The sequence below is a fragment of the Salvelinus alpinus genome, chromosome 8 (genome assembly GCF_045679555.1).
Source record: "Salvelinus alpinus chromosome 8, SLU_Salpinus.1, whole genome shotgun sequence".
NCBI lineage: Eukaryota > Metazoa > Chordata > Actinopteri > Salmoniformes > Salmonidae > Salvelinus > Salvelinus alpinus.
This window is the reverse complement of record NC_092093.1, coordinates 14,434,795-14,459,511: the sequence shown is the minus strand read 5'-3', so window position 1 is coordinate 14,459,511 and position 24,717 is coordinate 14,434,795. Positions and strand designations below refer to the sequence as shown.

Here is a 24,717-nt window from a genome sequence, read left to right as displayed (position 1 = left end):
AACAACAAAGAAATAGACAACATAGAATGCCCACCCCAAATCACACCCTGACCTAACCAAATAGAGAAATAAAACGGCTCTCTAAGGTCAGGACGTGACAGTGCAGCTCACTAACATAAATAACATGAGCATGTCTACTTCTGCTAAGCTTCCCAGTAAAACAATGAAAACAAGCAAGCATCCCAGAAAAGTGATACAAATATATCACGTTAACATATTTAGCTTTAGAAACAAGGTTATTGAAATCAATAATTTGCAAGTAACAGATGGCATTCATATTCTGACAATCTCTGAAACTCAGTTATATAATACCTTTGATACAGCGGTAGCAATACATGGTTATAAAATCCACAGAAAAGACAGAAATGCCAACGGTGGACATGTTGCCAATTAGAACCACATTCCAGGAAAGCTTAGAGAGGATCTCATGTTGAATACTGTTGAAGAAATATGGCTACAGGTTCATCTGTCTCACCTAAAGCCCATTCTTGTGGGAAGCTGCCATAGACCACCAAGTGCTAACAGTCAGTATCTGGATAACATCTGTGAAATGCTTGATAATTTATGTGATATCAACAGAGAGGTATATTTTCTGGGTGATTTAAATATTGACTGGCTTTCATCAAGCTGCACACTCAAGAAAAAGCTTCAAATTGTAACCAGTGCCTGCAACCTGGTTCAGGTTATCAGTCAACCTACCAGAGTAGTTAAAAACAGCACAGGAATTAAATCATCAACATGTATTGATCACATCTTTACTGATGCTGCAGAAATTTGCTTTAAAGAAGTATCCAGATCCATCGGATGTAGTGATCACAATATAGTAGCTATTTCTAGGAAAACCAAAGTTCCAAAGGCTGAGCCTAATATAGTGTATAGGAAGTCATACAATACATTTTGTAGTGATTCCTACTGTATGTTGTTGATGTAAATAATATTTGTTGGTCTGTGGTGGGAAATGAGGCGCAACCAGATGCTGTACTTGACACATTTATGAAATTCCTTATTCCAGTTACTAATAAGCACGCACCCATTAAGAAAATGACTGTAAAAACGGTTAAATCCCCATGGATTGATGAGGAATTTAAAACATTTATGGTTGAGAGTGATGAGGTAAAGGATTTGCAAATAAGTCTGGCTGCACATCCGATTGGCAAACATACTGCAAATTGAGAAATCATATGACCAAACTGAATATAAAGAAGAAGAAACTATACATTGAAACGAAGATGAATGATAGTAAAAAGCTTTGGAGCACCTTAAATGAAATTTGGGGCAAACTCAGCTCCATCATTCATTGAATCAGGTGGCTCATTCATCACAAAACCCACTGACATTGACAATTACTTTAATGATTTTTTCATTGGCAAGATTAGCAAAGTAAGGCATGATGTCAGCAACAAATGCTGACACTACACATCCAAGTATATCTGACCAAATTATGAAAGACAAGCATTGTAAGTTTGAATTCCATAAAGAATGTGTGGAAGAGGTGGAAAAGTATTGTTGTTTATAGCAAGGCACCGGGGTCTGACAAATTGCATGGAAAAATACGGACTATATTGCCACTTCTATTTGCCATATGTTCAATTGAAGCATTCGAGAATGTGTGTGCACTCAGGTCTGGGGTCTGGAGGGAAGCAAAAGTAATTCCGCTACCTTAGAATAGTAAAGCCCCTTTCACTGGCTCTAGCCGACCAATCAGCCTGTCACCAACCCTTATAAACTTTAGGATTTTTTTTGTTGACCAGATACAATGCTATTTTACAATGAACAAATAGACAATGAACACATTGACAACAGACTTTCAGCACACTTTTAGGGAAGGACATTCAACAAGCACAGCAGATACACAACTGACTGATGATTGGCTGAGAGAAATTCACCATAAAAGATTGCTGTTTTGTTACACAGTGCGTCTTTTGACATTATCGATCATAGTCTGCTGCTGGAAAAACGTATGTGTTATGGCTTTACACCCCCTGCTATATTGTGGATAAAGAGTTACCTGTCTAACAGAACACAGAGGGTGTTCTTGAATTTAAGCCTCTCAAACATAATCCAGGTAGAATCAGGAATTCCCCAGGGCAGCTGTCTAGTCCCCTTACTTTTTTCAATCTTTACTAATAACATGCTACTGGCCTTGAGTCAAGCCAGTGTGTCTATGTATGCAGATGACTCAACACTATACACGTCAGCTACTACAGCGACTGAAATTACTGCAACACTTAGCAAAGAGCTGCAGTTAGTTTCAGAAATAAATAAGTTAGTCCTAAATATAAAAATAAAGAAACGAATGCCTTGTATTTTGGTAAAATCATTCACTAAACCTCAACTAAATCTTGTAGTGAATGGAAATTGAGCAAGTATCTAAGATGGAGTGAAGTCTGTCCATAATAAAGCACTGCTCTGCCTTCTTAACAGCACTATCAAAATGGCAGGTCCTACAGGCCCTAGTTTTGTTGCACATGGACTACGGTTCAGTCGTGTCAGGTGACACAAAGAGGGACTTAGGAAAATTGCTATTGGCTCAGAACAGGGCAGCATGGCTGGCCCTTGGATATACCCAGAGAGCTAACATTAATAATATGCATGTCAATCTCTCCTGGCTTAAAGTGGAAGAGAGATGGACTTCAACACTACTTGTATTTGTTATGATTGACATGTTTAATACACCGAGATGTCTGTTTGAACTGCTGGCAAACAGCTCGGACACCTATGCATAGCCCACAAGACATGCCGCCAGTGGTCTCTTCACAGACCCAAAGGCCAGAACAGACTATGGGAGGCGCATAGTACTACATAGAGCCATAAGTACATGGAACTCTATTCCACATCAAGTAACTGATGCAAGCAGTAGAATTAGATTTAAAAAACAGACCTTATGGAACAGCGGGGACTGTGAAGGGACACAAACACAGGCACAGACACATGGATAAACACAAATGACAACAAATGCACTATACACACATATACAAATGGATTGTGTTGTAGATATGTGGTAGTAGGGTAGAGGCCTGAGTGCAAACACTTATCTGTTGTAAATGTATCGTAATGTTTTTAAAATTGTGTAACTGCCTTAATTTTGCTGGACCCCAGGAAGAGTAGATGCTGCCTTGGCAGGAACTAATGGGGATCCATAATAAATACAAATACAAAGATATTTAACTTAAGTCACAGACAACAAAATAATTCTATACACTGGTCTCAAATATATTAGCATAACAATGCTATACAGAACCATTGCGGACCCACTGTAAAATGAGAAGCTTTTTATCGTATTAAAACGTGTCCCAGTCCAACTGTCATGATCGTTGTATAAATAAGTGGACCAAAGCGCAGCGTGAGTAGAGTTCCACACATTTATTATAGTGAACTTCCAAACAACATCAAAGATTTAACGAACGTGCAAATACGTAGCGCACATAGGCACTAACTCTAAACAAAACAATATCCCACATCGCAGGTGGGAAAAGGAACACACTAAGTATGATCCCCAATTAGAGGTAACAATCATCAGCTGCCTCCAATTGGGAACCATACACACCAACATAGAAACACAATAACTAGAAACCCCCCTAGTCACGCCCTAACCTATTACACATAGAGAACCTCGAGGGCTCTCTATGGTCAGGGCGTGACACTAACATGCCTAGCTCTGCCCACTGGGGTCGTGGCTTACGGAGCGCTCTCTGAAATACGCGCTCGTATCATCGTATTCCACTGGATTGAGTAATCTCATCACACAGAAATAATGACGAACCTGGAGAGCTTTGTGTTCACATTGCCCTAAAAAAGGTACCGGACCGAAGAATTCAAGCAAATGGAACACAGACCACCTCTTGAGATGGTCTCAGTTGGGTTAACTTCTGGGGCTCTTTTGAGTGGTCTGAGTTCCTCTGGAGCGTTCACGCTGGACTTCTTATGGCTGGGGGCAGTATTGAGTAGCTTGGATGAATAAGGTGCCCAGAGTAAACTGCCTGCTACTCGGGCCCAGTTGCTAAAATATGCATATTATTAGTAGATTTGGATAGAAAACACTCTGAAGTTTCTAAAACTGTTTGAATGATGTCTGTGAGTATAACAGAAATCATATGGCAGGTAAAAACCTGAGAAAAAATCCAACCAGGAAGTGGGAAATCTGAGGTTTGTAGGTTTTCAACTCATCGCCTATCGACTATACAGTGGGATATTGGTCATATTGCACTTCCTAAGGCTTCCACTAGATGTCAACAGTCTTTAGAACCTTGTTTGATACTTCTACTGTGAAGGAGGGGGGAATGAGGGCTCTTTGAGTCATGGGTCTGGCAGAGTGCCATGAGCTGACCAGGCGCGTTCACGTGAGAGCGTTAGCTTGCCTTCCATTGCATTTCTGAAGACAAAGGAATTCTCCGGTTGGAACATTATTGAAGATTTATGTTAAAAACATCCTAAAGATTGATTCTAGGAGGTATTTGGACATAAATGATGGACTTTATGGAACAAATCAAACATTTATTGTGGAACTGGGATTCCTGGGAGTGCATTCTGATGAAGATCATCAAAGGTAAGTGAATATTTATAATGCTATTCTGACATCTGTTGACTCCACAACATGGCGGATATCTTCATGGCTTGTTTGGGCTCTGAGCGCTGTACTCAGATTATAGCATGGTGTGCTTTTTTTTCCAAGTTTTTTTAAAATCTGACACAGCGGTTGCATTAAGGAGAGGTTTATCTAAAGTTCCATTTTATCAATGTTTATTATGAGTATTTCTGTAAATTGATGTGGCACTCTGCAAAATCACCGGATGTTTTGGAGGCAAAACATTACTGAACATAACGCGCCAATGTAAACTGAGATTGTTGATATAAATATGAACTTTATCGAACAAAACATACATGTATTGTGTAACATGAAGTCCTATGAGTGTCATCTGATGAAGATCATCAAAAGTTAGTGATTCATTTTATCTCTATTTCTGCTTTTTGTATCTCCTCTCTTTGGCTGGAAAAATGCCTGTGTTTTTCTGTGAATAGGTGCTGACCTAACATAATGATATGTTGTGCTTTCGTCGTAAAGCCTTTTTGAAATCGGACACTGTGGTGGGATTAACAACAAGTTTATCTTTAAAATGGTGTAAAATACTTGCATGTCTAAAGAATTTTAATTATGAGATTTCTGTTGGTTTGAATATGGGGCCCTGCACCTTCACTGGCTGTTGTCATATCGATCCCGTTAACGGGATCCCAGCCTTAAGTGAAGTGCACTGAGTTCACAAATATTGTCTGAAAGGGATCAACACCCTTAGAAAAAGTCCAGTGAGCTTAGATTTCCAAGTTGACTGGACCTAAAATTGGGAATTTGTTGAGCTGATATTAAATACTCAATCAACCCAATGATTTTTGCTCAATGTGAATTGAGTTTGAAAAACAATAGTGTGTGAACGTAAATATTGAAGTTGGCCTTTGCAACAGAAATAGCTGTGTTGATCAAACAAGAGAGTTTAGTTTGCTGAGACCCACAATTTAGAATACTGTGTTGGCTTAAAATAGAACTGGCTTTCAGCATGTATTTTACTTTATTTGAGTTAATTTACTTCTCAGGAACCAGTTTACAATTAAAACATATACTGGTTTTCAGAGGCTGAAATATGATGCATTAAAACAGATATAGCAACAACAAAGTAAATGGATTTGTTTTGTGGTCTGTGGTTACTCGGGACAGCTTTGAGAACCCACTGTCTGGTCTAGACTGGAGAAATCAAGTTTGTACTGTATGTGCTAACATTCCAATCCTTGCCCCTCTTTGTCATAACAATCATGTTGCTTCATTGTTTGGCAATGACACATGAGTACATGGGAGTGGAATTTGGCCTTAAAACAGATTCAGGATGTCTGGTCCATTGATTGGATTATGACTGAAACGGGAAAGGAAAAGCAGGAGCTGAGACAAAACGCTGGTTGACTTCAAGAAACAAGATGAACTGGCAACTGACAGAAAACACAGGTAGAAATACACAGGGGATAATGGGGAAGATAGGCGACACCTGGAGGGGGTGGAGACAAGCACATGGACAGGTGAAAGATCAGGGCGTGACGGTACCCCCCCTCTTGGGACGCCCCCCGGCGTCCTACCCAGGCGCATACCTTGTTGAGCTGGTTGCCGGCACTGGAATTCAGAGATGAGGCCTGGGTCCAGGATGTCCCTAGCGGAGACCCAGCACCTCTCCTCTGGGCCAGAACCCTCCCAGTCAACCAGGTACTGGAATCCCCTTCCCCAAGGTCAAACCTTCAGGAGGTGTCTCACCATATACACCGGTTGGCCATCGATGAGACAGGGGAGAGGGGTGGGCCTGGAAACAGGAGACAGGGGGCAGTCAGACATGGTTTTAACTCTAGACACAGAAAAGGTAGGAAAAATACAGAGGGTACCGGGCAACAGAGGACGAATAGCAGAGGGGCTAATGATCTTGGAGCGGGGGGGAAAGGTCTCGGCTACCAGGGGTAGTAGCCACGGCACTATAGCGGCGTACCAGTGCCTCAGGCTTAACCTTGTTGGATACCGGTTGGTGTTGCGGAAGCGAAGTGGCCCATGCCTTACTGAACCAATCCCGGAGGTCCTGGTACTCTGCGGAACTTGCGGAGAGGTCCAAGGCAATTTCCAAGCCACCAAGAAGACGTCCCGGGGCAGGCAGAGCTGATTTCAGACAACGAGCATTGCAGAACGCTGTCCAGCCCATGATCTCACCAGTAGACCAGTCAATCGAGGGATTGTGTCGCTGGAGCCAAGAGAATCCCAATACCACAGGAACCTGCGGAGACTCAATTAGCAGGAATTGGATCGTCTCGCAGTGGTTCCCCGACACTCGTAGATTGATGGGGGTGGTATGGTGGGTGACCCGGCCTATAAAGTGCCCGTCCAGCGCTCTAACATCCATGGGAATGGAGAGGGGTTGAGTGAGAATTCCCAGCTTGGACCAGAAATAGCTGTCTTGGACGCCAGGGTATCGTCCATAAGAGTCATATCGGCCCCCGAGTCGATGAGTATCTGGAGAGACTTGGACTGGTTGCCCCACAGCAGCGTGGCATGGAGAAGGGGACGAGTAGGGGGAAAAGCTAAATTATACTTAAGACCCACCAGATTACTCATTCCTACAAATGAGCTAGTTCTCTTGAAGGGACAGGTAGACACATAATGACCGACAGTACCGCAATACAGACAACTCTGGGTGTTAAGTCTGCGTGCGCGTTCGGCTGGAGACAGCCTAGCCCTGCCGAGCTGCATCGGCTCGGGAAGAGGCAACTCGGCAGTCTTCGGAGGCTCTTGGAGGAACTCTGGTAAGCTCGGGTCCTCTCCGGGACCTCCGGAGTTCTTCAGATGCAAGGTGGGATCCTTGAGTGAGCGATTGGGACCTCTTCTCCCTCTATGTTCCCGTAACCGTCCATCGATCCGGATGGTTAAGGCGATAAGTGAGTCGAGATCCGGCGGTAGTTCCCGGGCTGCAAGCTCGTCCTTTACCCCCTCCGATAATGCATGCAGGAATGTGTCGAACAGCGCTTCTGGGTTCCAGGTACCCTCCGCTGTCAGCGTGAGGAACTCCACAGCATAGGTTGTGAAGTTCAGCCACGTCCTGTAACCCTTCCATCGGACCACGAAGCATCTCCTCGTGTCTACCAATGAGGGCTCCTTGGGAGGAGATGGTGTTGCGGAGCTGGTCCAAGTCTGCTGGGTCAGTCATGGCCAGTTCTTACTATCAGGTTTCAGGTAAGACCCAATTGCAGACTGTGTTGAAGTAACAATGTTTATTGTAACAACCGGGGCAGGCAAACGACAGGTCAAGGCAGGCAGGGGTCGATAATCCAGGGTAGTGGGGCAAAGGTACAGGATGGCAGGCAGGCTCAGAGTCAGGTCAGGCAATGGTCGAAACCAGGAGGACGAGAAAAAAGAGAGACTGGGTTAAAGCAGGAGCAGAGACAAAACGCTGGTGGACTTGAACAAACAAGACGAACTGGCAACAGACAGACAGAAAACAGGTATAAATACACAGGGGATAATGGGGAAGATGGGCGACACCTAGAGAGGGTGGAGACAAGCACAAGGACAGGTGAAACAGATCAGCGCGTGACAAGAAATGAGGAAAGAGAAGAGAAAGTTAAATACGTGATGACATTGTAAGCATTCCAAACTAAAAGGGAGATACAGCAAATAGATTATACCCAACGCGATCTGACAAAAATACATATCAACTGCAATACAACTCCTCGCTTGCTTAACTGAATCAGGAACGTATGTTAGCAGAACTTTCCTGTCCCAAAGTAGGGTAAACTAGAAAATCAGCGTACTAAGGAAATGTAAAGCCACTGTAAAATCGACTGAACAATATGCACAAGTGTGTACAGAGATATATTTAGTACACTAGTGTGTAAAGAAATAGCATATATCTCTTACGTTTTATTGTATGTGCTCTGTAGTGAACATAAGGAATAGGTTAATAGAACATATGAACCATTTTACATTACAGTAAAATGGTACAGTATAGAGAACATAGTTGATGCATCCTGATGTCCACTAAAGAGGACATCACAGTATAAACAAGCTCTTATTTAGCTCTACTAGGAGGCTCTCTACCTCTTGTCTTTCACATATTTGGCTGCTCAATAGTGCCCCCTTGTGATGGTACCCGGCTCCTTGGTTCCCTCAATGTGGAACATTTGGTTGTCAAAGAATAGGTGGGGTCGGATCTTCTGCAGGAGGGGCACTTTGGGGGCCCCGGCTAGGAACAGGGCCTCGTCAATCTCCAGGCCCCAGCTCCTGAGGGTCTTGAGGACACAGGGCCCTGAGCTGGCTGCGCTGCGGGCTGTTACCACTCATGCCCGCTTCAGCCACCATCACTCTAACGTCCTCCCTCAAGTGGCCTCTGGGCTCCGACGCCCTGGCGATCTCCTCAGCCAGAACCTCCGACGTCCATGCACACGCACCTCCTTGGCCATAATCGGCCCCTACCTCCACCTTCACTTTCGGATCCCCTCAAAGCATTTTCAACCCCCGTTCTCACCTACGGTAGCTAGCCACATAAGTCAGCTAGCTAGCTGGCTAACCTTTACCAACGTTTTTACTTCTGACACCAATGGAATGACCTGACTAGATCATAAATGAACAATTGTCCAGACAGAGGGTTGAGTTTGCGAATTGACGGTTTATTAAACCAACTTTACACAGGCTACTGTTTGGCCGTAGCCCACGCCAAATAAATGGAAGATAACCCACAAGCCAATCGTGACCTTCTCTTGTGAATCCCAGACGTAAGAGAGAGAACAAAGGCTGAACCTGGTCTTAACTTCCAATGCTCCATCCCCCTGCCCAACCCCCCTCCACGCCACTCCGCCAACCGCCAGGATGCCCGGCATCAGAACATTCCAGGCATTCCCGTGATTGGCAGATAGCAGGTTGATTGACATGTCGGACCCCGCGGACACTGGGTACTGGTCAGTACAACACAACCACCTACTAGCCTAACACATAACACACAGCTGTCTGTGCGGGTCGCTACACTATCAATGCAATGTTGTGTGTTCCTTAACTGGCAAGGTAACAGAGGGTTCGTGTCTACCGTCTGAAAGGCACTCAATACACGTAACTAACGTGAGGTTAATCCAGTCAATCGCACCATAATGATGTTTTCTTTTATGTTGGCAGGGTTCACACACACACAATAGCTGAATTTGCACAGCCAGCGAGCAAACTAAGGCAAACATTAGCTAGCAAGCTAGCTAGTACCTATTCCATTTATGTGGATTAATCAAATATGGAATATTTTCTAATGTCAGTTTATTCCAAGATCAGCATGTAGCTGTAGTGCTTTGACATCCCTGTGATAAGGTTAGCAATAAACTGAACTCCAAACTGAACAGAACTACACTCTCTTCTACCATTGTCTTAAATATATGTAATGGCCTCGTTGCAAAAGCTAAATTGTCGCTAGGGGACTTTGAATCACCTGTGTGCCGATCTTGGAGTAAACTGACGATAGCAAAGATTATAGCAAACGCCAACGTAATTGGTGCTCGCTAGCTCTGCAAATTCAGCTATTGTTGGAAGCCAGCCAATATAAAACAAACTATATTAAATTTACAAAAGGTTGCCGCATACGATGTGTAAATGGTGAACTCATACAGCTGTCAACCCTTGTCACTGCAATCCGTTTCACATTTGCTAGCTGACTAGCAGCTACCTTTTAGATCGAAACCCATCTAGAATGATAGAAGATGATAGAAGCCCATCTCCTACTGTAAATAACCTGCACACTGTGTGTGTAGCCAGCCAGCCAGGTAGAAAAATGGCAGAAAAAAGACAGACATCGGAGTATTTTTCAGTACACCAAAACGCAAAGTAAGAACCCTAGTAGCCTAATATCTCAAAGACTAGTTGATAAAATGCTAATAAGAAAGTGAAATGCTAATATAAATGTTTCACAATGATGTCATTAGGCAGATCAGGCAACAGATGGCAAACAGACAGCAGAGCTGGGGACAGATGAGCAAGGACAGGGAGTCTCAGGTAAGTTTGTTGAGTCTTTGTTTGGCAACGTTATGAAATGTTTTTTAGACTTGTAAAATAGGGACATAATTGGAAAATGCCATGGATACCCCCACTCTCAACTTAAACTGGTGACTGAACTAAGATTTGTTTAAGGCAATGGTATTGCTGTTGTGATTAATTGTGTAGTTTTGGGTACCGGTAGTTACGAGTATGGCAAACACCTTATTTATTTTCTAGGAGACAGACTGTGAGTCAGTGAGGGTGGTGAAAGGGAAAGAGCCAGGGAGAGAGACTTCAGAGAATAATGTCACAGCCACGGCAGGACCAGGTGCCAACCTTGTTGCCAGCAGCACCAGTATAGGGGACAGTGGCACAGCATTGTCCAGTTACCCCTGGGATGGTACAAAACCATATCAGCCACACCCACATTTTATAGTGTTGACGTTTCAAGAGAGATGGTTTCGCGATTTCCCATGGCTACATTATAATCCATCAATATAAGGAGTGTTATGTTTTCACTGTAGCCAAGGGTTTTCAAGCTAGCCATCTTTTGGCCAAAGAGCAGATGCTGCCTTCATTAGTGCAGGATTTAGGAACGGGAGAAAAGCCATTGTAAAATTCACAGCACATCAAAACTGCCAAACCCACCGCCACTTTGTAACTGTAACAGCACACCAGCGAAATCCAATCAGTGCCCAGTTATCCAGTGCATGGGGTTAACAGAAGAAATTATGAAAACTACCTTGCACTGTATGAGAAAGCAACAACATTGATTGACTCCATTGAATCCATTGAGACACACTCAAGACGATTTGCTGGCAAAACAGTGGATCAGTATAGGGCAGAATTTGTTTAAGTGTTGGATGGTGTGGAGGTTCAGTCTGGCGACTGTTTTGACCAGGACAGTCTAAATGTCCTGCAAAAGTTGGAAACAGCGCTTCTCACGGGGGAGTTAGATGAGTCTCTAGATCAGTACCCAGAGCTGAACATAGATTCTCTTTCAGTGCAGTTGCCTGTCTTTTGCAACCAATACCCCTGTAGCAGCAGTGGAGAGGCAGCAGAGGTCCTCAGGAGGGTTCCAGTGGAGGTGTGGGGGTTGGTTGACCAAGTTGAGGTGCTGATCAGAATTTTTTGTTTGTGGTGCCAGTGTCTTCATGTGAGGCTGAGAGGAGTTTCAGTGCACTCCGCAGGTTAAAGACTTGGTACTCCGCAGGTTAAAGACTTGGTTACGGACCAGCATGGGCCAAGAGAGACTGAATGGCGTAGTTGTCTATAATGTACATAAAGACAGGCTGGACAGTGTTGAGGGAAAATATCTGCCAGCAATTTGTTGGATCCATTGAAACCGGCAAACATATGTTCGGTTCTTTTGTTCAGTAGTGTGTGTAGCAGTGGTTCTCAACCTTTTTTGGGTACTGGAACCCCTGCATATTTTGAGGCAAGGTTTTGAGTGGTCCTCAGGGACCTTTTTAGTACATGACAGTACACATACTAATTATTTATTTTGTTATTCTTATTTAAAATTGCATACTTTGTGTGACATACTTGTCCATAGCTGCTGTTTGAAGAGTTGAGACACTGACTGAAAAATAAATCAGTATTTTTGAAGGATATTTTGGTTGATTTTTTGGGGTTATTCATTGAAGTAGTTCTTTCACTTTTAGAATTGTACTTATTTTGAGCTTTTTGTTCTTGTAAAGCTATTGTAGTAGACTCAGGCCAGCGGCACATATTTAATGACTATATAAATGTATCAGAAAAAGTCAAATTAAAAGGTCAATTCAATACGGAGACCAACTTTGTGATGGTTCTCAATGGAGATTCTTTTAGATGACATCACACCATGTTCATTGTATTTACGAAAACTGCACCCGTGCACAGTGTACAGTACCAATACCACCTACTGGCCTTTCTTGGTATTGCTGGTTGTACAGTGAGGGGGAAAAGTATTTGATCCCCTGCTGATTTTGTACGTTTGCCCACTGACAAAGAAATGATCAGTCTATAATTTTAATGGTAGGTTTATTTGAACAGTGAGAGACAGAATAACAACAAAAAAATCCAGAAAAACATGTCAAAAATGTTAGAAATTGATTCGCATTTTTTTGTTATTATTCTGTCTCTCACTGTTCAAATAAACCTACCATTAAAATTATGGACTGATCATTTCTTTGTCAGTGTGTCTATGTATGCAGATGACTCAACGCTATACACGTCAGCTACTACAGCGACTGAAATTACAGCAACACTCAACAAAGAGCTGCAGTTAGTTTCAGAATGGGTAGCAAGGAATAAGTTAGTCATAAATATTTTTTTCAAAACTAACGCCTTGTATTTGGGTCAAATCATTCTCTAAACCCTAAACCTCAATTCAATTTTGTAGTGAATAATGTGGAAATTTAGCAAGTTATGATGACTAAACTGCTTGGAGTAACCCTAGACTAAAAACTGTCATGGTCAAAACATATTGTTACAACAGTATCTAAGATGGGGAGAAGTATGTCCATAATAAAGCACTGCTCTGCCACTCTTAACAGCACTATCAAAAAGGCAAGTCCTACAGGCCCTAGTTTTGTTGCATATGGACTACGGTTCAATCGTGTGGACTACGGTTGACATGTTGAATGCACTGAACTGTCTGTTTGAACTACTGGCACACAGCTCGGACACCCATGCATACCCCACAAGACATGCCGCCAGAGATCTCTTCACAGTCCCCAGGTCCAGAACAGACAGTACTACATAGAGCCATGAGTTCATGGAACTCTATTCCACATCAAGTAACTGATACAAGCAGTAGAATTAGATTTAAAAACAGATACAAATACACCTTATGGAACCGCGGGGACTGTGAAGAGACACAAACACAGGCACAGACACATGCATACACACACACGCGATAACAAATGCTCTATACACACACGTACAAATGGATTTCGTGTTGTAAATATGTGGTAGTAGAGTAGGGACCTGAGGGCACACACTTAATGTGTTGTGAAATCTGTTGTGAATGTATTGTAATGTTTTTAAAATGGTGTAACTGTCTTAATTTTGCTGGACCCCAGGAAGAGTAGATGCTGCCTTGGCAGGAACTAATTAGGATCCATAATAAATACAAATACAAAGATATTTTACTTATTAAGTCACAGACAAAATTAATTGCAATACACTGGTCTCAAATATATTAGGATAGCAATGCTATACAGAACCATTGCGGACCCACTGTAAAATGAGAGGCTTTTTATCGCATTAAAACGTGTCCCAGTCTAACATGCCTAGCTCTGCCCACTGGGGCGTGGTTTACGTAACGCTCTCTGAAATAAGCGCTCGTATCATCGTATTCTACCGGATCGAGTAATCTCATCACACAGAAAAAGTGACGAACCTGGAGAGCTTTGTTCACATTGTCCTAAAAAAAGGAACCGGACTGAAGAATTCAAGCAAATGGAACACAGACCACCTCTTGAGATGGTCTCAGCTGGGTCCGCTTCTGGGGCTCTTTTGAGTCGTCTGAGTTCCTCTGGAGCGTTCACGCTGGACTAAATTAAGCAAACTGCACTGAGTTCACAAAAGGGATCAACACCCTTAGAAAAAGTCCAGTGAGCTTAGATTTCCAAGTTGACTGGACCTAAAATTGGGAATTTGTTGAGCTGATATTAAATACTCAATCAACCCAATGATTTTTGCTCAATGTGAATTGAGTTTGAAAAACAATAGTGTGTGAACGTAAATATTGAAGTTTGCCTTTGCAACAGAAATAGCTATGTTGATCAAACAAGAGAGTTTAGTTTGCTGAGAGCCACAATTTAGAATACTGTGTTGGTTTAAAATACATCTGGCTTTCAGCATGTATTTTACTTTATTTGAGTTAATTTACTTCTCAGGAACCAGTTTACAATTAAAACATATACTGGTTTTCAGAGGCTGAAATATGATGCATTAAAACAGATATAGCAACAACAAAGTAAATGGATTTGTTTTGTGGTCTGTGGTTACTCGGGACAGCTTTGAGAACCCACTGTCTGGTCTAGACTGGAGAAATCAAGTTTGTACTGTATGTGCTAACATTCCAATCCTTGCCCCTCTTTGTCATAACAATCATGTTGCTTCATTGTTTGGCAATGACACATGAGTACATGGGAGTGGAATCTGGCCTTAAAACAGATTCAGGATGTCTGGTCCATTGATTGGATTTTGACTGAAACAGGAAAGGAGTCAAAAGGGACTCTAAGTACAATAATTAACATACTTGTCTCAACCAAAGTAAAAAATATATAGCAGCCATCTGTCAATAACAAATTAATTTCCATAGTTGAGAAAATTACTATATTATTATAAGGACACAAGGCGAGACCCAGATGCAGATGGTTAGAGTCTAAGATGTTTATTAACAATCCAAAAGGGGTAGGCAAGAGACTGGTTGTGGACAGGCAAAAGGTCAAAACCAGTTCAGATGTACAGAATGGCAGGCAGGCTCAAGGTCAGGGCAGGCAGAATGGTCAGGCAGGCGGGAATGGAGTCCAGAAAAACAGGCAAGTGTCAAAACCGGGAGGACTAGTAAAATAGAATAGAAAAGAAGGCGCACTGGAAAAACATGCTGGTTGACTTGAACATACAAGATGAACTGGCACAGAGAGACAGGAAACACAGGGATAAATACACCAGGGAAAATAAGCGACACCTGGAGGGGGAGGAGACAATCACAAGGACAGGTGAAACAGATCAGGGCGTGACAATTATAGCTCATCCAACTTAAAATGTATACATCTGTAAATTGAGAGGACTTGTCAAAAGTTTTAGTTAGCCTATTAAGTTTACTACAACTTGTAAAGTAAGGTATTTCAGCTCTGTTCCATGAAATCTGAATTCCCGTCATCCATTTCAGTGATATATAAGGTTATTATCAGTAACAAGCAGAGGTTAGACACCATGCTGGCTAAAAGATGAACCAAGATGGCGACGTGCCTGTAACAGTGCTATGGAGAAACTGAAAGGGAGGGAGGAGAGGCCAGGGATGTGATGGGATGATCAAGCAGGTGATTTAGAAAGATTAGAACACATAGAATGTGGTTGGAATGAGATAAATATCAGGTTTCAGGTAAGACCCAAGTGCAGACTGTGTTGAAGTAACAATGTTTATTGTATCGACCGGGGCAGGGAAACGACAGGTCAAGGAGGGCAGGGGTCGATAATCCAGAGTAGTGGCAAAGGCACAGGACGGCAGGCAGGCTCAGAGTCTGGACAGGCAAGGGTCGAAACCAGGAGGAGGAGAAAACAAGAGAAGCGCTGGTTGACTTGAACAAACAAGATGAACTGGCAACAGACAGACAGGAAATACAGGTATAAATACACAGGGGAAAATGGGGAAGATGGGCGACACCTGGAGGGGGTGGAGACAAGCACAAGGACAGGTAAAACAGATCAGGGCGTGACAAGAAATGAGGAAAGGGAAGAGAAAATGAAATAGGTGATGACATTGTAAGCATTCCAAACTAAAAGGGAGATACAGCAAATAGATTATACCCAATCTGATCTGACAAAAAGACATACCAACTGCAATACAATTCCTTGTTTGCTTAACTGAATCAGGAATGTATGCTAGCAGAACTTTCTTGTCCCAAAGTAGGGTAAACTAGAAAATCAGAGTACTAAGGAAATGTAAAGCCACTGTAAAATCCACTGAAGTGTGTACAGATCTATCTTTATTACACTAGTTTGTAAAGAAATAGCATATATTTGTTTATGTTTTATTGTATGTGCTCTGTAATGAACATAAGGAATAGGTTAATAGAACATATGAACCATGTTACATTACAGTAAAAGGGTACAGTATAGAAAACATAGTTGATGCATCCTGATGTCCACTAAAGAGGACATTACAGTATAAACAAGCTCTTATTTAGCTCTAATTGTACTGAATCAAATATTACACTGCTCTGAAAACTCACCAAACTGTTTCTGAGATATTTGACTTACTAGAAACAGAATAGAATATCAAACTAACAAAATATATAATGACACAACAACACACACTTAGGCCAGGATTGAATCTGACTGTAGATTTGGACAATGCGCCATTAGCCAACATATGTAGTGTTTACTGTGAATGTGGTCTCCGCGAACGCGGGCACATTGCCTTTAAAACCTGCATTGCTGACAAAGCACGATCAGATTGAATTCCGGCCTTACCTTTTTTCTTACCATAAACTGTTCTAATTAAGTTGGCAGCCATTTTTAAAAACCAGGAAGATAAAGTTCTCCAGTTCACACCCCTGCACATGTGATATCATTGAAAAGCCCAGAATGTCTCTCAAAGGGACAACAGGACCTAACACAGTGGCATGTATGTCCTCAGAGATACAGACCAAAAACAAATGTCCATTAGAGTGGACAAAATGTAATTGCAGGGCCTCAGGAAGCTATAAATAGACATGTCATTATCATATCACAGTTTCCTGTTGGCATTATGCAGACATATCCCTGTGTATGTGTTGTGTCACTACTATGTAACACAGTCTAAAGGCGTGCCACATGCTAGCCCCCTGCGAGCAGGATACAGTCAAGTGTTGTCCCCAATGGATCCCCCATCCTGACACATACTTATAACCAACAGATACACTAGTCATGTGTGATCATCTCCTAACATTCAGACTCTAGGGGAATCCACACATTATATACAGTGCCCTGAAAAAGTATTTCCCCCTTTCTGATTTTCTCTATTTTTGCTAATCTTTTACACTGAATGTTACTAGATCTTCAACCAAAACCTAAAATTAGATTAAAGGAGCCTGACTGAACAAATAATAAAAAATGTGATACTTATTTCATTTTTTTTATAAACAGTTATACAACACCCAATGTCCCAGTGTGATACAGTAATTACCCCCTTACATTCAATAACTGCTTGTATCCCATTTTGCTGCAATGACCACAACCAAACACTTCCTGTAGTTGTTGTTCAGTCTCTCACGTCACTGTTGAGGAATTTTGGCCCACTCTTACATGCAGAACTGCTTTAACTCAGCGATATTTGTGGGTTTTCGAGGATGAACTTCTTGTTTCAGGTCCTGCCACAACATCTCAATCGGGTTTGTATCAATGTGTGGATAATACATAAAAACATGAATCAACCATTCACATCTATTTTAAACCTTTATTTAACCTTACTGCAATATGCACATGATAAATCTTTATGTTAAGTTAAAAGTGAAAAAATACAGACGGGATATTCTTAAAAATAGACATTTGAATAATTCCAAAAATATGTGTTAACACACAAAAAAGAAAAAATACAAATAGTTAATGTTCAACATACAATATAGACTGTCCTTCTACGTACTCTATATTCAACTGTAAACTATTTGTAACAAAATACCTGACATGTAACATTTTACTAGTGGAATAGATATGTTGAACTAGCTTGCTTGAGATGTTGATATAGCCATATAGCCTAATTCAGCTTTACTAAGAGCAAGGTGAGATTTCTTGCGTCTAAAAACAAATATTTTTTAAATGGAATAAGAAAATGGAATAGACTAGAACAATGCTTGGATAGCAAAAATAATTATTGAATATTAAAGTGTTGCTTCTAAAGTTTAGTATATTTTAGACAATATTTTTTAAAGTCATGCTCACAGGCCAAAATGGGTCCCCGAAAAATATGCACAATTGTGTACTACATCATCCATTTTGTGTGATGTCATGTCCTGCAAAAAAAATACAAAAAATGTTTCGAATTCCATTTCTTACAATATGTTACGAATTTGTAAGTGCTTAAGATCATGACTGCATCTAAGTGTAAATAATAAATAATAATGTGTTAATGTCTGTTTTGTATGGTGTGCAGTAAAACCAAAACGCATTTTTTTTTGTTGCAGCGCTTCATATCAATAACCATTCTACCTTGTACGTTTACTAGAGTGCGCATATCTAAAGATATAAAATACCTTTTGCTAAATATACTTTCATGTGTAAAATTTGAATACACTATACAAAATTTGAACACACTGACATACATTTTCATAAAAAACTACATATTTTACCAAATACTATTAAAGACTACAATGTGATGGTGATGAGGATGAGGATTGTAGGAAAGTGATTATTTCTCTCCTTATGACAGAGAACATTAGGTGACATTGGTCCCTGATGTGAGTATTACATCTACAGTCCTAAACTATGTGTTTTTCTCTCCTGTTAATACAACATTCTCTGATAAAGATGTTTGTAATAAAGTGTAAAAATGAGAAATAATACAAAATCCTGATAAACAATAAAGGTCCTACAGCTGATGACAGGGTTGTGTGCAACTAAGCATTTGCATAACGTATGATATCTCCCCACCACTAGGAGGCTCTTCACTTCTTGTCTTTGACATCTTTGTCAGGCTGCTCAATAAGTTTCCCCTTGTGATACTTCTGTCCGATCCCATAAGGCACGTGTGCAGCGATGGTCCCCAGCTCCTTGGCTCCCTCGATGTGGAACATCTGGTCGTCAAAGAATATGTGGGGCCGGATCTTCTGCAGGAGGGGCCCTTTGGGGGCCCCGGCTAGGAACAGGGCTTCGTCGATCTCCAGGCCCCAGCTCCTGAGGGTCTTGAGGACACGGGCCCCTGAGCTGGCTGCACTGCGGGCTGTTACCAGGTAGGTACGAATGGGGCAGTTCATACGCTCATTCTTGGCGTAGAACTTTCTCTGGAGCTTCCCCAGCGCCTCCAGGAAACACTTCAAGGGACCCTGAGTGAAACAATGAGACATAGGGTTAGCATAGTATTGTTTTTACTTTTGTCCAAAGCATATAATACATAAATGGGTTCCACTTTATTGGGCTAGCCCCCTATTATAGATGATCTTTAGATATGCAACAACTTGGTAGGGATAAGGAAAGGGTTAGGTCTAGTATTAGGAATAATGGGATAGTTAGTTAAAATGTTTGTTGCTAGTTTGTTGAAAATCTATAAGCCCTCTATAGGGAGATAAGGAAATCATGGAAATCTGACACAAACGACCATGTCAAAAGCTAACATAAAATGGAGACATGTATTCTGAGTCCTCTCATGATCACCTGTGCAAGAGGTTTGTTCTCAAATTCCTTCTCGTGCTCAAAGAACGTGTCCAGGCCGTGTTGTTTCACGATGATCTCTGACTCGTCAGAGAAGAGAACTGCATCCCCGTCAAAAGCTACTTTCAGCTGTGTGTCAGAAAGCTGGTTCTCCACATCTCCAGATGCAAACATGGTCGCTGCAGCAATGCCTGTTTATAAGACATAAGGGGCTTATACATGCTCATAACAATTCTTGCAACGCTTACAACAGTTATGGCTAGATGGTATAAAGCTACGGAAGTGACGCAAAAATTGCCATTCTCTCGCTGTGCGATTTGTCTGTTTCTGTTACTATGGCATCAGCTAGCTAGAGAGTTAGATTAGTTAGCTAGCTATGAGTCACTAGGCGATGACAATTAGCTGACGTTATTGCCCTCTGTAATAACGACGACAGGGCAAACCAGTGTGAATGACCAGTGCACCGGCGTTGTGCTTCTCACTGGACAGCTGTACTTTCACTGAGTCGCCGGCGGTAGCTAGTATAACGTGACCAATTTGTGTTAATTTTTGTCTAGGATTTTAGTCTTGTACTACCCGAGAAATAACTCATATTGGTAAGCATCTAGATGTCACCGTGATACAGTCTACCCAATGGGGTGAACATGAATGGCAACAACACCGGGACCCAATGTCCTTCATTCTGCAACTACTGTGGAACTAGCTTCATAGGGTGACAGGGGGATGACATTAGTAGGTGACAGTTACAGCAAGCACACACATACAAGCAACAGTACCCTCATCATCAGTACTTTCAACAAAAATAAAACAATCGTCAGTTTTATTAACTGAAACTGCACAATTATGTTGTGTGTAACACTAACAGTGAAATCCGACTCATCCTCTCCAAAATTAAGTCCAAACTCTTATGGTAGTTCAATTGTAAACTTGTCCTTGGCTGTATACCATCTAGTCACAACCTATTACAACAGCATCATCCATGCATTACAGCTGTAGGCTATACTATAAAGTGTTACCACAATGTACATCTACAGTTTTTGACTTAGCATCCATGCCAACCTAAACCAGTCCATCCTAAACCAGTAGCATCACCACCTACCCTCCTCAATGGCCTCGGTGACTTTCTCTCCATCCTTGGAGAGGTACAGGTTGGTCATGTAGGCCTTCAGATAGCCAATGGGGCTTTGCCCTCCGGTCATACAGAATCTCTCAATGGTTAAATCTGTTAGGTAGAGGGAACCATTGTTTTTTTAACAGAAACTCATAGAAATATGATGGTATGGTCATCAGGCTGGTAGCCAAAGATTGCCACTACATATCATGAACAACAGCATATAAACATTAAAAACAACATATTTGGTCAAAAGAACAGCATAAACTTGGATGTCCAATCATTCAATGACACATGAACATACTTTGCAAAACAGGTATGTCTTATAACATTGTAGGCGTGGCTGTAAGATTGCAGTAAGCGTGGCAGAGCATGTAGGCGTGTTGTATGCGTGTTATACGGACCGTAGTGGTTGATGCTGTTGATGAGGCGCACCCCGACCTGGGCGTGGTTATTAGTCATCAGGACGATATCAAACAGTTCCTCACTGTCGGGGTAGAGCTGCCTCAGTCTGGAGTTTACCGTCATCAGAGCCTGCAGTGTGTGTGTGTGTGTGTGTGTGTGTGTGTGTGTGTGTGTGTGTGTGTGTATGAGTGTGTGTGTGTGTTTTCAGGACAGAATTGACACAGGGATTAAGAAACAATGACAAAACTTGTCTGGTTTGTACTAGAGCAACTACTTCTAGGATGTTGCTTCAGAATATTCAGTCCCAAATTGTAACATGTGCAAACACTAGTGGTGACCCGTGATTCAGGACAGGTGGGGCAGATATATATATATAATATATAAATACATATTTTTTTTTTGGGGGGGGGCTTGCCTGTTTTGCATGTTATTTTGGCATTAATGAATGTCACATATCAGTTTGCAAACAATGTAAAAAATATATATATATAATTTAGTTTATAAAGCCCCATACAAACATGGTCTCTTTTTTGTTTACTTGAGTAAGACAGCTCCAAAATGCAGGTGTTTCTCCTAGCTCAGTGCTTTCTGTGGTGGTGGGGCAAGCCAGCAGAAAATAGGAGCATTGCACCGTGATTGGCTCAGTGTTCTGTCACTCATGGGAACCTTACGCAATCGCCAAGCTTCAGTCCTTAGTAAGGGTAGACATCCAACAGTTTAGCCCTTTGGGTCCTGCCATAGAATTATATTACAAGTGCCCTTCCAAGAAGACTCAAGGTTATTGGTGTAACGATCGTCTTGAGGAGAGAGATTGGACCAAGACGCAACGGGTAATGAAGACATGATGAATTTATTAAACAAGACGAAAACGAACTACACTTGATAATTAACAAAATAACAAAACGACGTAGACAGACCTGAACTGGAAAAACTTACATAAACACGCAGAACAGGAATAGACTACACAAACCGAAACAGTCCCGTGTGGCGCGACAAACACAGACACGGAAGACAATCACCCACAAACAAACAGTGAGAACATCCTACCTTAATATGGTTCTCAATCAGAGGAAATGAATTACACCTGCCTCTAATTGAGAACCATATCAGGTAACCCATTAACCAACATAGATACACATAACATAGAATGCCCACCCCAACTCACGCCCTGACCGACTAAACACATACAAAAACAACAGAAAACAGGTCAGGAACGTGACAATTGGTCACAGAAATGATGTCAAATCACATTATATCTACAGTAGCTTTGATTGGACTGAACTTCATACTTTCAAAATCTTAGCTACCAGTCATCATCATGAATCAAGTCAACAATGTACTGGCAAATCCTTTTTAATCCTTGTCACATGAAGAGAAATAATGAAGAGAAAATGATAGATAAAATGCATTCGTGCTCATCGGCCATTGGACATAAACATTACACAACAATTTGGAGATCGCAAATTCAACAATGAGTGGTTTGTAAGGAATTGGTGACAGTGGCTAACTGCAAGCATTGCAACTGGGAAGTCGGGAATAAACAGCGCAAACTGGGAAAATACGTTTTGAACGGTCATTCAATTCTCTTTGACAAAATTTGCCCACGGAGGACAGCCGCGCCACTTTCCTGTTCAAGCACATCACAACAACGTGAGTCCAAAAAATGTCTTATGCTGCTTCATAAATTATGTAGGATGCCAGAGAGATATGTATATTGTAGCTAAGAAAGTAATACTAAGTGTATATTGTGGGTAAGCTGTTAGTAGCCCATGTGCCTCACTCTACTAATTTGGTCTATTTTCACCAACGCGATATTGTAAACACATCGTTCGTGGCCGGTGTGTGCTTGTTTGCAAACTTGTTTTGTACAGCTTTGACAATGCTACTGATAGTAGTGGTGGCACTTGGCTTGCACGTGCAAATTCAGCACACACAACATTCTATAATAGAATTGTGTTATTTGACGTGTCATATTAAAAGTTTATTTAACACGTCAAATAGTGTTATATGACGTGTATCTTTTTTGACACACAAAAACCCAAACGGTGTTCAATGTGCCTCACCCTAATAATTTTGTCTATTTTCACCTCTTAATATCGCCTACTGCTCTAACTTGGTGGTGCACATGTAGTCTATCACCTGTTTTAGAGAAATGTAATCATTGAATATTGTAAGAGCTTTCATTGTCTGTTTATATTCCCTCTTTATCTATCCTATGGTTCTGACTTGTTGTACAGGGAATACACTGTAAGAATGGACCATGTTCTGAATTCTGTTGCTGTACATTTCAAAAGTGCTGAACAAATAGTTATATTGACTATGTCCGTTGTCGCTTGCTCATTAATGTCTTAATCGAAATTACAGATTGCTTCTTATCTGCTTGTCGTCCCCTTATGCCATCGTCCCCTTTGTACATCTCAATTGTCAGTAGAAACCACATTTGTTTAAGCAAGTCAGCCATATCAGCTATGTTTTTTTAAAAGGAAGTAAATGAGGCTGAATGAACTGTTTCGCTGCCAGACAAGGCTCCACTGATAGCCAGGTGTAGCAGTGGTAAGGTGCTGTTGGGACAGCTTTATGTAGGCCCTAACAGTTTGTGGGCTCCGTTTGTCACCGTTATAGTGCTAATTAATGTATTGTTTTGTGTTGTGGCTTTACTGGCATACATCCCACATGATCTACATGCTAAAATCGCCACTGGCACACACGCACGCACAAATGCACGAACACACCCACACAGATTATCTGAAGGGGACATTTGTCGTTCTGCTATAGATTACAACATGGCCTAATCCTGTGCTTGCATACCATTATAGAGCATGGGAAGAAGAACCAGAATAACCTGCCACAGTGTTTTTATTTAACCTTCATTTAACTAAGCAAGTCAATAAAGAACAAATTCTTATTTTACAATGACGGCCTACCCTGGCCAAACGCTCCCCTAACCCAGACAACGCTGGGCCAATTGTGCACTGCCCTATGGGACTCCCGATCACGGCCGGTTGTAATACAGCCTGGGATTGAACCAGGGTCTATAGTGACACCTCTAGCACTGAGATGCAGTGCCTTAGACCACTGCGCCACTCGGGAGTGTCATTCATGCATTGATGAATGATGATGAATGATGGTGCATAACAGTTGGAAACAATATTGCCTATTGTAATTCTGAGCAAAACATTATTCTAGATGCATTACACAAATTGTATCTAGGCCTAAATGCATTGGCATGACAGTGAATCAGGCTTCCCCTTCACCTCCACTAAGGAATCCATATGCAATTGTAAGGGAACCCTACCCTCTGACTCTCCCACGCACAGACATGCAGGTAGGCCATACCCTTAGCTATGTTAATTCAATCCCTCTAATTTACCTTCACGAGAGGGAACGCCACACCTGGCATGAGCGGCTCATTCTCGTGCTCCTGTTGAAACGTCACATACTTCTCGACCCCCTCTTCTTCGTAGATCTTCCGCTCCGCAACCATGTTAAACAGGGTGCGAGAAGAGACGGCGATAGTAACGGCATATTGGGGTTTGGGCTATATGGAAAACAAAAATTACGATACAAGAGATTAGCTAATAGTATACTATAGACCCGTGTAGACACTTATTTTATCTGC

The 24,717-nt window shown here is 41.7% G+C and overlaps 1 protein-coding gene across 2 annotated transcripts in view; it reads right to left on the bottom strand.

Moving 5' to 3' along the window:
- Positions 1-24,717, bottom strand: part of LOC139582582 (cytosolic 5'-nucleotidase 1A-like) — a 45,642-nt gene that overhangs the window by 20,616 nt on the left and 309 nt on the right. Inside the window, exons 2-6 of one of the 2 annotated variants that reach the window (XR_011676384.1) lie at positions 24,469-24,636; positions 21,098-21,227; positions 20,682-20,804; positions 19,586-19,773; positions 18,425-19,257 (exon numbers count right to left, since the gene is read on the bottom strand). Coding sequence is in view for 1 of the 2 variants with exons in the window: in XM_071412712.1 (XP_071268813.1) it covers positions 18,880-19,257; positions 19,586-19,773; positions 20,682-20,804; positions 21,098-21,227; positions 24,469-24,636 (987 nt within the window). In the remaining variant the exon portion in view is untranslated. Of the gene's footprint in view, positions 1-17,661; positions 19,258-19,585; positions 19,774-20,681; positions 20,805-21,097; positions 21,228-24,468; positions 24,637-24,717 lie in introns of those variants that run through there. The other variant, XM_071412712.1, reaches the window with a different exon arrangement.